The sequence below is a fragment of the Lithobates pipiens genome, unplaced genomic scaffold (genome assembly GCF_037356315.1).
Source record: "Lithobates pipiens isolate NorthernLeopardFrog02 unplaced genomic scaffold, aLitPip1_a1.2 Scaffold_13, whole genome shotgun sequence".
Taxonomy (NCBI): Eukaryota; Metazoa; Chordata; class Amphibia; order Anura; family Ranidae; genus Lithobates; species Lithobates pipiens.
The window spans coordinates 469263827-469279868 of NW_027507718.1; the positions used below are offsets into that span (position 1 = coordinate 469263827).

Consider the following 16042-nt stretch of genomic DNA (forward strand, 5'->3'; position numbering starts at 1 on the left):
TCGGCATGTTGGGGGCTGCAGTGCACTCTCAGGGAATCGTCATGGGCCTCCTGGTATCCGGGACTATATGTCCTATAATAATCCTCTTGGTGTTACTTTCCCGGCCATTGGCCCTGAATGTAGCCAATAGGAGCGGGCATTGCCAGGTGAATGAGAGCTGATCGGCTCAAGGAGGAGGAGGAGGGGTGGAAATCCTCTGCCTGTGTCACTTCACAGATCCTTTCAGTTTTGGCGCCGCTGCCCTGTGTCCTGATGGGGGGGGGTCGACATCAGCTCAGCCTGCTGATTATTTTCTGGGGGGGGGGGCAATTGACCAGTTGCCCCCCCGGATCCGCCCCGTGTCTGAGTTTTCATTTAGCATAAAAGCCAGATTTTTAAATCAGTGTTATCCAACTAACTGGGAAATATCGCAACAGATCAATGACCATGTGGTGCATCGATGGACTTAAAGCCTGGTTTTAGTTGCCACTGCTTTAACTTCTTGCCGACCAGCCGTCACAGTTATATTGCGGCAGGTTGGCACGGCTGCACAATTTGCTGTCTTTGTACGTCGGCCGCTTTAAGAAGCTATAGAGGGTGCGCACCTATGCCACGACGCCAGAGCCGATGCATGTGGCCGGCAGCCACGATGGCCACCGGCCACCCACAATCATTCCTCAGAGAGCCAGAACGGGGATCTGTCAATGTAAACAGACAGATCCTCGTTCTAAAAGGAGAGTAGAGAGAGATCTGCTGTTCCTAGTGATCAGGAACAGCGATCTCTCTCCTCTTCCAGTCAGTACACTGCCCCCACAATCAGAAATACCTCCCTAGGGAACACATTTAACCGCTTGAGTGCCCCCTAGTGTTAACCCCTTCCCTGCCAGTGACATTTCTACAGTAATCAGTGGCTATTTTTAGTGCTGATCGCTGTATAAAAGTCACTGGTCCCAAAAAGTGTCAAAAGTGTCCGATGTGTCCACCATAATGTCTCAGTCCCGCTAAAAATTGCAGATCGCCCCCATTACTAGTAAAAAAAAAAAAAAAAAAAAAAAATGCCATAAATCTATCTCTATTTTGTAGACACCATAACTTTTGCGCAAATCAGTATACGCTTATTGCAATTTTTTTAACTAAAAATATGTAGAACACATATTGGCCTAAACTGATTAAGAAATTTGTTTTTTTTTCAAAAAATTATTTTTATTTATTATAGCAAAAAGTTAAAAATATTGTTTTTCTTTTCAAAATGCAGAGATGATCAAATACCACAAAAAGAAAGCTCTATTGGTGGGAAAAAAAGGACATCAATTTTGTTTGGGTACAGAGTCACACGCCCACGCAATTATCAGTTAAAGCGACGCAGTGCCCTACCGCAAAAATGGCCTGGTCATTAAGGGGACAAATCCTCCTGATCCTTAAGTGGTTAAAGGCCCGTACACACTATATGAAAATCTGAAGAATTTTTTTTTTCATCTGACAAAAGCTGGATGTGCAGACTATAAAATTTTTGTCGAACGATTTTCGTTTAATTAGTATGGTTTTCGTACAAAAAAAAAAACATAAGAGCAAGACTACGCATGCTCAGAAACGAAAGAATACATACAAAACTAGTCAACACATTGGGGGTTGTTTACGAAAGGTAAATCCACTTTGCACTGAAAGTGACCTTGGAAGTGCAGTCGCTCTAAATCTAAGGGGTAGATCTGAATTGAGGGGAAGCTCTGCTGATTTTATCATCCAATCATGTGCAAGCTAAAATGCTGTTTTTTATTTTCCTTGCATATTTTCCTTGCATGTCCCCCTCGGATCTACAGCGACTTTACTTCCAAGTGCACTTACAGTGCAAAGTGGATTTTCCTTTAGTAAATAACCCCCATTATGTCACTTCTGAAGTTGAAGTCGTACGAGAATTTTCATATAGTGAGTAACCTCTTCACTTTCCACATGAGACTAGCATGCAACAAAAACCGGACGAACGGTCGTCCGAAAATCTGATCGTGTGTACGAGGCTTTAGACACATTGCACACTTGCAGGTCATTTATTCAACTACAAAATCGCCACACAGAGCAGAGAAATACTAATTTGTTTCCATACATGTCTCTCCCCCCAGTGAGAGAGTTCAAACTGCAGAGTTCAGCTGGAAAGTGCACACAGGCAGTTTGAATGGCCCTAAGGGACCACCAGGGGGCGCACAATTGTAGTGTCAAGCCCATCCAACAAACAGCAGGATAAAGGGGGACCGAGGGGCCATGTTTTTTTTGGGTGGTAAAGCCCCCCACAGCTGCATGTGTCATGGGAGAAGGTACAACCTTTGGAAAAGGAGGAGCGCTTGTATAAACTTTTCAAAAGGTATGGAATTGCATAGGGGGATTTTTGGAAAATGTTGCTGAAGGTGAACTTACACTTTAAAACCCATTTCCCCTTGAAAACCATCATCAGTTTTACCCTCCCTCTTCTTCAATGCATTTTATTAGACATGAAACCAAAACAAAATGTAATCAAAATCTCCATGTTTTTGTGCAAATATTTTGCGGAAATTACAACTTTGATGTCCTTAGTTAATTACCACTGCATGATATCGTACTTGTACAGTGTCTTGAAAAAAGTATTCATACCCCTTAACATTTCCCACCTTTTGTCATGTTACAACTAAAAACATAAATGCATTTTATTAGGATTTTATGTGATAGACCAACACAAAAGTTCACATAATTGTGAAGTGGAAGGAAAATTATAAATGGTTTTCAACATTTTTTTTACAAATAAATATGTGAAAAGCGTGGCATGCGTTTATATTCATCCTCCTTTACTCTGATACTCCTAACTAAAATCTAGTGGAACCAATTGGCTTCAGAAGTCACCTAATTAGTAAATAGAGTCCACCTGTGTGAAATTTAATTTCAGTATAAATACAGCTGTTCTGTGAAGCCCTCAGAGGTTTATTAGAGAACCTTAGTGAACAAACAGCATCATGAAGGCCAAGGAACACACCAGACAGGTCAGGGATAAAGGTGTGGAGAACTTTAAAGCAGGGTTAGGTTATAAAAAAAATATTTCAAGCTTTGAACATCTCAGGGAGCACTGTTCAATCCATCATCCGAAAATGGAAAGAGTATGGCACAACTGCAAACCTACCAAGACATGGCCGTCCACCTAAACTGACAGGCCGGGCAAGGAGAGCATTCATTAGAGAAGCAGCCAAGAGGCCCATGATAACTCTGGAGGAGCTGTAGAGATCCACAGCTCAGGTGGGAGAATCTGTCCACAGGACAACTATTAATTGTGCACTCCACAAATCTGGCCTTTATGGAAGAGTGGGAAGAGAAAGCCATTGTTGAAACAAAGCCATAAGAAGTCCCATCTGCAGTTTGCGAGAAGCCATGTGGGGGACACAGCAAACATGTAGAAGAAGGTGCTCTGGTCAGATGTAACCACAATTAAACTTTTTGACCTAAAAGCAAAAAGCTGTGTGGGGGAAAACTAACACTGCACATCACCCTGAACACACCATCCCCACTATGAAACATGGTGGTGGCATCATCATGTGGGAATGCTTTTCTTCAGCTGGGGTGGGGAGGCTGGTCAGAGTTGATAGGAAGATGGATGGAGACAAATACAGGACAATCTTAGAAGAAAACCTGTTAAAGACTGGGGCGAAGGTTCACCTTCCAGCAGGACAACGACCCTAATCATACAGCCAGAGCTACAATGGAATGGTTGAGATCAAAGCATATTCATGTGTTACAATGGTCCAGTCAAAAAAAAATTTCAAGGGGTATGAATACTTTTTCAAGGCACTGTATGGTTTAAAAAAGGTTTAAAAAAGGGAAAAGGGTTTGTGTGGAATTCTATACACTTGGGGGTCTATTTACAAGTGTTTTCACACAACTTTCTGTAGAATTCACACATTTTCCCAATGTCATCAAATCAGTAAATTGTGTAAAAGCTGTAATACTCTTATGTGCAAACATTTATAGACTCCTTAAAGTGAACTTCAGTGAGTAGGGGTAGGACTTACTTTTTCCATGACTAGGAGCTGTGTTGCCTGTTATCAGTTTTAAGTGGATTTAAACTCCCCCAATTATTATTTTTTTAATTAAGACTCATATCTGTTACAGCAGAGGATGTCATTACATCTGAGCCCAGTCTTGCCACAAAGAGTTAATCCAGCTCTGAGCAATCCTTTTATCTTTCTTCAGTAAGATAAAAACAGAGAAATAGGTGTCTGTTTCTTCCCCCTTGCTGTGATTGACAGGTGACTTCCTTATATCATGCATGAGTGTGAGGCTGGGTTCACACCTATGCAAATTGGATGTGGATTTTCACTGCATCCAATTCGCATAGCAGGAAAATGTGACTGGCTCTCTATGGAGTCGGTTCACATATCTCCGTTGCGGCTGCAGAGTGCACTGCACAGAAACGCTGTGCGATTTTGGCTCCTTCAGGGCATAATTCAGGCAAGGATCTGACCCGGAAATGGAGAACGGGGACACACGGCGTTCCAGTGTGAACCGAGCCTGAGAGAGGCATTCTGTGTACTTCACATTCCCCCCTCCTTTCTTCTCCAGCTCTCCCAGGATTGGCTGCTCCACACCTCAGTATGATTGGGCATGTGGTGACTATCCTGGGTTTTGACTGGATGTTAGTGATCATGGGGCATAAACCATGAGACCAGCAGAAGTTCAGTGTAAGAAATATTGATGCCTGGCTAAGGGAAGCATAGAGGGGGGGCGAGAAGTCTACTGACATCACGACTCCACCCACTGAGCTCTGGACAACAGACCCACCCACAGAATACAGAGTATTGCAGGGCTCCAAACAGCTAAAGGGGAGATATTCGACAGGTAAGGATACATGCAGGAGGCATGTACATCCTTATAGATCAGCACTATGGAAGTCATTTAGAAATGATGAGAGTGGGTTTACATCCACTTTAAATAACCACTATAAGACGTACCTTTATTGCATGGGAAAATTCTCTCTGGAAAATATTAGGTTTGCTTAAGACCCCTTTCACACTGCAGGCATTTTTTCAGGCACTTGAGCACAAAAAAAAAGCACCTGTAAAGCGCCTGAAAAATGCCTCATCTGCAAGCCCAGTGTGAACACTGAGGCACTGCGCTGGCAAGACGTCAAAAAAGTCCTGCAAGCAGCTTCTTTGAGGCACTTTAGGAGCGGTGTATACACCACTCCTAAAGCGCCTCTCCCCCATCAAAATCAATGAGCAGCGCCTGCAAATAACCCTTTATTCAGCTGCTAGCGGGGGTTAAAAGCGCCCCGCTAGTGGCCCGAAAAGCGCCTCTAAAACTATGGTAAAGCGGCACTTTATCGCCGATGCCCTCGTGCTTTGAGTGTGAAAGGGCTCTTAAGGCTCCATTAACACTTGCGTATGAAGCCAAATGCAAATACAGCTGTGAGTGGAAAGCTCCATTCAAAGTTGACAGTGTCTGCAGCCATTCGCATGTAATTGGTCACACAGTGATTACCTGCAGATGATTAGCCCTGAATGCAAGCTATGTGTGTCCTGGGCCAACCATACTCAGGTAATCACTGTATGTTCTATTGCATGCGAATAGCTGCAGGTGCTGTCAAGCTCCCATAATTTTGAATGGGGCTTCTGGCCTGCAGCTGTTTGCAGGAAAACCCCCTGAGTCTCCCATGGGTAACCACAGTCAGTCCCCTACCCAAGTGTGAAGGGGCCAGAAGAACAAAAAAAGCCTGCAAAAAATATGTAGCAAGACAAACAAGCAGCCGATTTTCTGTCCCTTGCATCTGCTTCTCCTTGAAATGGATGCTAGCATAAAATAATAATTTGCAGTCAATTAAGTTGGCTATTCAGGATTAGAACCAGCTGTGCAATATGTGTTAATTTTGGGCTGCACAATGTGCGTGTTTGGAATCAGTCCTGGCCTTAGCCTATATACTGTATGTACTATGCCTGTCCTTGAGAGTTTGGTACTTTGCATCATTTTCTGAAAGCTAATGCAAGTGGGGTGAACACCGAGGGTCACATATAGTCATATAGTGGCTCCAGTAATGACCTTGTAGTTGTTGGAGAGTAACTTACAGGTTATAACACATCCAGTTTACAACTGCATCTTCCATCACAGCTATTTTTGTCTATGCAGATATCAGCTTGCCTTGAAAGGGTGATGGTAGCCCGGATTAATTATTGATAGGCAAGCTGTAAAATAATTTAAAAATGAACACACACAAGGGCATCTTTGCACACAAACTGAAAACATAAGTAAATAGCATTGTGCAAGTGACTTCTTGAACTGCCTTTTTTTTTTACATACAGAGAACACTTCAATTGTATACATTTAAGTGCATGAGTGACTCAGTCCTTTGGCTAGATAAGATAAAAATTTCCCAAGCCTCATTTTGCTAGTTGCAGTCAAAGAATAATCCACTGATATCATCAAAAGAAATTCAAAATAAGTAAAGGCAGCAGTAATGAAGGGATTTAATCAATCCCTACACACTGCATGTCCAGGTAGTTTCATTCTCTATCCTCAGAACATTGTTTTACATGTGGTCCATTGGAGGTCTAATCATCTGATCTTGATCCCATCATCCAATGAGTACCTTCCACACTAAATGTATATGAATGGAAGCTACAATGACAGGATGAAATGCAGCTTGTCCATAGGAAGCTGTAGATTTACAAAACCAGTATGTGGAGCCAGTTATGGTGCCGATTTTGAGACCATCTTCTCCAGGAGGTTCATCATTCTTTCCTGGAGCTGCAAGCTCTGTACTTGGATGATGTTCTGTTGGTCCAGAATCCGTCGTACTTCCCGGCAGGTTTCCTCCATTGCCCGGCTTAACCGCTTCTGTTCCTCCAGCATGTTCTCCATGATCTTCAACTTCTTCTTCTGAAAACTACAACTGTGCACTTTTCTTTTCTTCATGGACCTCTCACCAGACCTAAAACAAAGAGTTGTAATGTAAGAGTGAGGGAACAAGGCATTAACGGACTTTCTCAGCTCAGAGAGTAGAATATTAGCAAGAGAAAACTCACTTTCAAACTCTGTGTACAGCAACCAGTAACACAGTGAAGACTTGTTATTTTGAGCTTTGGATAGCGCAGCAAAGTGTTAGAATGCTGGAATGTTTAAATGGTTCCATATATCTGAATAGGTCTAGTTAAAACACAGAAAGTTTGGAGACATCTGTGTTCGGTTTTAAAGGGATGAGGTGGCAACCCTAACCCTAGCACCCTCCTAGATCCGGGCCTGCTCCAAAACAATCAATAGCAATTATAGGAGGACAAACTTCTAACTAATCTTGTAATTGTAAGTTTTTCTTGGAGGTATCAGGGAATGGCCAGTATACAGTATCTAGAACCCTACAGCAACGGTCCGTATAGCCACTTCTGGCACTTAGTTCCCTTCTGGCACTTACAGCAAGGTCTTTACTAACAGTTTCCCAAGCACTGTCTGCCACCCAGCATGCACAGGTAGACCCCCAATGAGGGAGATAACAAGGTCCTTCTCTAGACCAGGACTTCGGTGCAGTGCCATCCAGCAAACATACATTGGCAATCTTCTCCAGGCCCTCAGCCCAACAGCTGCTGATGCACAGAATGCAATTTCCTGTCTCAATAAAGCTGTCTTCAGGGGCAGTAGCCCCAAGCAAACTGGAACCCTCCCTGGCTGGAAAAAAACACTCTGGCAATGCTTCCCAAACATTTATCACCTCCCCAGAAACCACCTTCCAGGTGTAGCGGGGACATAATTGTGTATTAATGTGGTTATGTTTATATCAATGCTAAATCTGTGGACATTGCGATGGCTCAGTGTTTGGAGCTACTGACACATTCTGGTAATGCACAGATAGGGTTATTTTAAAACACAAAATACTTTCATAGGAAGTGATGTTTGTTTTGATAAGGGGTTTGACCTTTGTTACCCAGGAGTTTGTGTGACCTACCCATGAAAACTCTGATATGCAGTGCATGCTGGGTAGGGGATAAAAGGAGCTGCAGCGGCCATATTTGGCATCTTGGGACCTGCTGCCTGCCTGTGCGGAACTGTGTGGAAGGTTCTCGGACACATTGGCAAACAGTCACCGCGGAGTGCAAACCGGACCATTTGCGAGGTGACTTGACGGAGCCTGAGAGCTGGTGATCGGATTGACGAGGTTCGGAGACGCTTGTTGGAGTAGCGGAGCACCAGATCCAATCAGTGGAGCGGCACAGAGCATCTGGCCCAGCCTAAGCGGGAGCAAGCTGCAGTTATCGGACCAAGGTCGTCACCCCGAACTCTGATCCAGTTGGTAAGCGGGTTATGGCCCACCGTTTAATACTATTGCACGTAGTTAGACTTACTCACAGGCCTCGATGGAACTCGTTGTTCCACGGAAGCGAAACTGAGCAACTGACATTTAGTAGGCTTGAGGCCCAGTTCGCTTTAGCGCCCAAGTGTGATTGCAATTTCTTGGAGTTATACCTGGAGTATTCGGAGTTACCTTTCTCCACTTACCCCTTTGGATTACAATTACCTGAGGAACCATTTAAGCTAGCGAAGAAAGAAGATAAAGTAGGAAATACTTTAAGTGAGGCCTCACGTAGACTTTAAGTAAGGGGAGCTCCCAGGTCTAGATAATAACATACTTGCATATTGTTTATTGTATCTGACTATTGATTCATGCTGTACTGATGTTCTACTTTGGGACGACAGTGCAATCCCTGTAATCACTCATTTGTTATAATTTCAGTAAAAGTATTTCTGGTTAAGAGTACAAGTGTGTGGTCTACTGTCTTTCCCAAACAGGTGGACCCAGAGGATCCGGAGGGATCGATACAGGTACCTTATACTGTTTATATTGTACTGTATTATTATTGCACCACAGCTGTGCCAAGGGGACAGAGTGACACAGAAGGGGGGGTTTCTCAGAAGAGTGCAGGCCCAACTAAAATTAGCAGCTCCTTCGGGGGTCAGTGCTACACAGGGATTGGCTGGGACATGATACATCTTCACAGTTATCATTTGAATGTATGTGTAATATGAGCAGGATATTGAGTTTAGCTATAAGTATTCAAGGAATACAAGGAGAAATAGCAGCACAAGAGTTGAATAACACAATATTACTGAACCATATGAGTATGTTTATGGCATTCAAGCGTAAATGACAAATAAACATCACAGAAAACAAAACAAAAAAATGAGCGATACAAAACTGCAAAATTTTGAACAGCCATGGTATTAAAAAATAATATATAAAGATATATATATATATATATATATATAAAATATTCATTCCATTTATGAGGAGCGATGTTGGATGATTGATGTGACTAAAGCTGCCCATCTACAGTACAATAATAAAATAAAAAATGTAGTGCTAAACAATTGTGGTAAGATGAAATGGCAATATAATCACCTCAACTAAACAAAAAAAGAGGGTATGTGAAATAGTAATAATTATATGAACCACAATAGTCCAATGACAAAATGTCCTGAAATGGAGATTTTTCTCTTCAATCTCAAGCTGACGTGAAAGACATGTAATCAGAGTAGATAAATTGAAAATGCAGATGGTTTAAATATGCAACCATGTACCCTGTTTCCCCTAAAATAATACCTAGTGTGATTGTCGGTGATAGCTGCAATAAAAGCCCTACCCCCCAAATAAGCCCTAGTTAAAGTCCTTGTAGGTCTTCTTTTCAGGGTAGGGCTTATTTTTGAGGAAACAGAGTAGGGCTTATTTGGGTGGTAGGGCTTATATTGCAGCCAACACCGACAATCACGCTAGGTCTTATTTTAGGGGAAACAGGGTACCGTATATACTCGAGTATAAGCCGAGATTTTCAGCCTCTTTTTTGAGGCTGAAAGTGCCCCCCTCGGCTTATACTCGAGTCATCGCTGTCTGCCCGCTCGATCAGCGTGTCGAGCAGACAGACAGCGGCCATTCTAGAATTCAAAAGCCACGCCTCCGGCTCCGCCTTCGCCTGTGATAGGCGGAACACTGAATTTCCCAGCAGCCTGTGTTCCGCCAATCACGGGCATCGTCTCATCCTCGTACTACGGACGAGGATGAGACGATGCCCGTGATAGGCGGAACACAGGCTGCTGGGAAATTGAGTGTTCCGCCTATCACGGACATCCGATAGGCGGAACAGCAGTCAGTGGGAAATTGAGTGTTCCGCCTATCACCGACGGAGGCGCGGCTTTTGAATCCTAGAATGGCCGCCGACGAAGAGCTGAAGGACGGAGGCTCGGCTCGGGACGGGACGGGCCGGGCCGGGCCGGGACGGGACGCAGGCTGGACGGGACGCAGGCTGGACGGGACGCAGGCTGGACGGGACGCAGGCTGGACGGACACAGGCAGGCTGGACACAGGTAGGCTGCACGGACACACACACACACACACACACACACACACACACACACACACACACACATGCATGGACACACACACACACACACACACACACACACACGGATGCATGGACACACACACACACACACACGGATGCATGGACACACACACAGGGATGGATGGACCCACAGGGATGGACGGACACACAGGGATGGACAGGCATGTCTCACCCTCGGCTTATACACGAGTCAATAATTTTTTCCAGTTTTTTGGGGGTAAATTGGGGGCCTCGGCTTATATTCGGGTCGGCCTATACTCGAGTATATACGGTATATCTGAAAAATGTTCGAATGTATAGATGGGGTACTCTTACCACACCAGATGGATGCCTATACCATACGGCAGTGCGTCTAATGCGCTTAAACTGCTGGATTCCCAGTGGTAGAATGGTGCCAGGAGTGGTGCTGATGCCACGGCTGTGATCCCAGTCAACTTGCGGTTGGATGACCGCCCCAAACCGCTGGATCTCGGGGGGCAGCAAATGGTCCTTCTTTACTTCTTACTCAATTCTGCTGCCCAGCTCCAGTAATGTCTCCTGTCTACTTCCTCCTGACGTCTCTCCAGAAGAGGTGAGTGGGGAGGAAGTAGACAGGAGACATTACTGGATCTGCGTGGTTCTCAGGGGCAGCAAATGGTCCTTCTTTACTTCTTATTCAATTCTGCTGCCCAGCTCCAGTAATTTATCTACTCTGATTGCATGTCTTTCACGTCAGTTTGAGATTGAAGAGAAAAATCTCCATTTCAGGACATTTTATTTGTGGACATTTGGTCATTGGACTATTGTGGTTCATATAATTATTACTATTTCAAATACCCTCTTTGTTATTTGTGTGTAGCTGCTTTTCTTATTTGGTGCACCAAGCCTTTATGTTAGGTTTAGCGCAGTTGTTTCACTTTTTTACACACCTACAGTACATCTTGATCTGTCTAGGTCAGTGATGGTGAACCTCGGCACTCCAGATGTTTTGGAACTACATTTCCCATAATGCTCCACTACACTGCAGGATATGTGCAATTCACAAACTGAAGATGACAAGCGCACTCCAAATAAATATATTTATGATTGCTGCACTGATTTATTTTGCACTGATTTATTCTGCACAGTGTATTATACATATCTTTTATATATTTTAGTGCACTATTATCCATATTTATTCAGCAATTAAAACCTGACAGGTTCCAAATATTCAATACTCTTTAAAAAACTAAAACAAACATGTTTTGCCAAAAGTTACATTTTAAGGTACACACATCGGGACAAAACAAGGCAGAAAATGGACAGGAGGTTTAGACCGCGGTCTTTTTTACTTGTATATGATGATTGGCTATGATTCCAATAAAACCAGTATCTTATTTGCAGTATATCGAACTATTCAGGAATGAGCATACACTCACCGGCTACTTTATTGGGTACACCCGTTCCATTGCTTGGTAACACAAATTGATAATTAGCCAATCACATGACAGCAACCCAATGTATTTAGGCTTCTAGACGTAGTAAAGACGACTTGCTGAAGTTCAAACCGAGCATCAGAATGGGGATTTATGTGACTTTGAACGTGACATGGGTGTTGGTGCCAGACGGGCTGGTCTGAGTATTTCAAAAACTTCTCATCTACTGGGATTTTCACGCACAACCATACCTAAGGTTTACAGAGAATGGGCAGAAAAGAGAAACTATCCAGTGAGTAAGGATGAGCTCTGGTGTGTTCACACAGCCCACGTGCAGAGCTTGCCAGGAAGTCGGCACTGCGCTGCACTAATCACAGGCAGTGAGACATTTCCCGATCTGTGCAGCCACACATCGGGACAATGTCTCACTGCCTGCAATTAGCACAGCGCAGTGCCGACTTCCTGGCAAGCTCTGCACGTGGGCTGTGCGAACACACCAGAGCTCATCCTTACCAGTGAGCTGCAGTTGCGTGGACGAAAATGCCTTGTTGATGTCAGAGGTGAACGGGCGTACTGGTTTGAGATGATAGGAAGGCACCAGTAACTCAAATAACCATTTGTTACAACCAATGTATGCAGAATATCATCTCTAAATGCACAACACATCAAACCTTGAAGCAGGTGAGCTACAGCAGCAGAAGACCACCCCGGGTGCCACTCTTGTCAGCTAGGCTACAATTCCCACAGGCTCACCAAAATTGGATAATAGAAGATTGAAAAAACATTGAATGGTCTGATGAGTCTCGATTTCAGCTGCAACATTCAGATGTTAGGGTCAGAGTTTGGCGTAAACAACATGAAAGCATGGATCCATCTTGCCTTGTATCAAAGGTTCAGGCTGGTGGTGGTATAATCGTGGGGGGGATATTTTTTTGGCACACTTTTGGCCTCTTGGTATCAATTGAGCATCATTTAAATGCCACAGCCTAATTGATTATTGTTGCTGACAATGTCCATCCCTTTATGACTACAGTGTACCTATCTTCTGATGGCTCCTTCCAGCAGGACAATGCACCATGTCACACATCTTAAATCATCTCACCACTGGTTTCTTGAACATGACAATGAGGTCACTGTACTCCAATGACCTCCACAGTCATCAGATCTCAATCCAATAGAACACCTTTGGGATGTTGGGGTGGCACAGTGGTGTAGTGGGTAGCACTCTCACCTAGCAGTAAAAAGGTTTGCTGGTTCAAATCCCAACCACAACACTACCTGCCTGGAATTTGCATGTTCTCCCTGTGCCTGCGTGGGTTTCCTATGGGTACCTCAGTTTCCTCCCACACTCCAAAGACATGCAGGTAGGTTAATTGACTTCTGTCCAAAAATTGGCCTAGTATATGAGTGGGGACCTTGGATTGTGGGCGCCCTTAGGGTAGGGACTGATGCAAGTGCACAATGTACAGGGATAGGGACAATTGTAGACACTCACTCAGGTTGAACTGGATGGACTGGTGTCTTTATTCAACCTTACTAACTATGTAACTATGTTGTGGAAAAGGAGATTTGCATCATGGATCTGCAGCAACTGCGTGATGCTACCATGGCAATATGAACCAAAATCTCTGAAGAATGTTTCCAACACCTTGTTGAATCTATGCCACAAAGAATTAAGGCAGCTCTGAAGGCAGAAAGGGGGTCCATCCCAGTACTAGCAAGGTATACCTAATAAAGTGGCCGTGATTGTATATTGCCTGGAATAATCCCTTGCTGCACCTCCAACTCCTGGGTAAACACACCAGTAACATGTACAGTATTTTACCTTTGCTTGTATGACTGCAGACTTGTGGAACTCTCTGAATTGTCATCCTGGAAACAGCCCTCGTCATATGTGAACTGGTTGTAGGGCAGATAGAGGGGTGTAGATTTGACCGAAGGAGATTGCGAGGCTTCAGTCTGAGAGGTGGAAGGCCCAGGCTGCAACTTCCCATCTGTCTGTTCTGGCAGTTTAGACAGGATGCGATCAATGGTTTTAAAATAAGGCCAGTCGGGGGGAACAGATTCACCATCCGTCATACATTTTAACTTTCTAGTAAGACACAGTGATAAAGAAATAACATTAAAAAATGCAGTGTTTCCAGATTTGCAAACTTCGGTTACAAAAGTAAAAATCCAGTTTTCAAGCAATAATTTAGGGCACTTCCAACCTGTGAACATTTTCATTTGCAGTCAGTCCTATAATAATGCGATAATAGAAGTAACAATATAGAAATTATTATTAATAATAATAAGGCTACATGTACATGGGCACATTTGCTTGTGTAGTATAAAGACAATAGGGTTGGTTTACTAAAAGTGCAAAATCTGGCGTAGCTGTGTATGGTAGCCAATCAGCGTCTAACTTCAGCTTGTTCATTTAGGCTTTGACACAAAAAAACCTGGAAGTTGATTGGTTTCTATGCAGAGCTGCACCAGATTTTGCACTCTACGGTTTTAGTTAATCAACCCCACTGTGTATTTCTGGTGTGCTGGGTGTCCTGAGCTGTGTTCAGCCACTAACAGACATAAATGGGTGAATACAGTTGTACACAGCTATGTGCATGAAGCAGCCACGCGCACAGATGCGTTCGGTGCATTACGTCTGTGCACATGCCCGCCTTTATGCAAATAGCGTTGCACCGCTGCCTTCACCTATTTACGGGCAGCTGTACACGCAGCTCTAGGACATCCATCACACACCAGAAACATGTCATGTTTTTTTACAATGCATGGAAAAATGGACCCAGGTGCATGTATGTAGCCTAATATCGTTAGCATTATAGATGCATTTGCTTTATAATCTTGAAGCCCCAATCAAATACAATCTCCTGCCCTCATACTGCATAGTGAGCACCCAGTGTCCACATATTTTATCAGCTGCAATCCCACTAAAGAACTTGGTGCTTCTGATTATGGCTCACATCTGCATTCTTTCCTTGGCCCCCATGCAATGTGCAGCACTAAGTAGCCAATAGCCGGGTTCTGTCACACATACCTATTACTCAAACACACTCCGAGTTATACAGCACTGACCTGCTAACTATTTCCTGTGCCCTTCAAGAGAAAAACAGTGCAAATATGTATTTCACAAATAAAAAAACGATGTAAAGGCTCTATAAATTGTCCGTGCAATATAGTGTTTTTTTATAAGTGCGTAACATACACCAAAAAATTGCTATAGCGCTGTGCAAATATTCTTCAAAACCATGTTGCAGGTCTCCAACAAAGTGTTACATTGATCCACCACCGCCACACCGGAGAACTCACCAACTATACATGACCACTGGCTACAGGTAAGCCATGTAATGCATGTTATCATCAAGAGGTCCACAGCAACTCTGGAGTTCACTTGATATCAGTAGGGGGGGTTATCCCTCCTCAGCAACTTTATTGATATCACCAGGGTGGTCATCCCTCCTCAGCAACTTTATTGATATCACCAGGGTGGTCATCCCTCCTCAGCAACTTTATTGATATCACCAGGGTGGTCATCCCTCCTCAGCAACTTTATCCACCGCTCCTCTCACCAAAATAAAGGGGCGCTCATAGGTTTCACTTACAGGAATCATGAAAAACAAGAAGGATTCACCATAGTGTAAAAACTTTAACTTTTATTACTATACAGAACTAGGTATTCCTACTCACATTTGAAGGTGCTACACCTTGCACCAAGGAGTATTTACAGTTAAAACGTCTTAAAACCCATTAAAATAGTTCCTGCAATTCAAATTCCTTCCATGTATACCACTCTAAAATGGTTGCTTCCTGTTTGATCCCCCCCCCCCCCCCAAATGCGGATTGGAGAGAATGTGCACAATGTCACAGGGAACCAAACGTTCATCTATAAGAATAGAGGCCCGCTATAAGGTTGAGTATTCCCCATGGCAGCCTCAGCCTTGTCCCAGAGCATTGATGAAAACAGCACAAAGCAAAAGGTACCATGTTTGTATAAAATAACCCAATGTAAGGTGCCTAGCATAGCCCAGAAGAACCCACCCTGCGGTAGGCCTCACATGTGACCCTTTCTTGACATCCTAGGAGGGTAAAAATGGCGGACAACCACCCTGTTTCCCTGACCTGCCCACAGATGCATCATGTATTTTACTGTACATGTTTTCTTGTGAAATATACATTGTGTATAAATAAAGTATATAAAACCTCTATTTATATAACTTTAAGTAATGTGAAACACATTTTAACAAAAACGTTTGTATTTTCCTTTTTATTCGTAGAACAAAA

The 16042-nt window shown here is 43.6% G+C and overlaps 1 protein-coding gene across 1 annotated transcript in view; it reads right to left on the bottom strand.

Moving 5' to 3' along the window:
• Positions 1–2434: 2434 nt before the first annotated feature.
• Positions 2435–16042, bottom strand: part of MSANTD1 (Myb/SANT DNA binding domain containing 1) — a 29571-nt gene continuing 15963 nt past the window's right edge. The window contains exons 2-3 of the mRNA XM_077477872.1: positions 13587–13853; positions 2435–6913 (exon numbers count right to left, since the gene is read on the bottom strand). Coding sequence (XP_077333998.1) covers positions 6673–6913; positions 13587–13853 — 508 coding nt within the window. The 3' untranslated portion in view covers positions 2435–6672. The remainder of the gene's footprint in view (positions 6914–13586; positions 13854–16042) is intronic.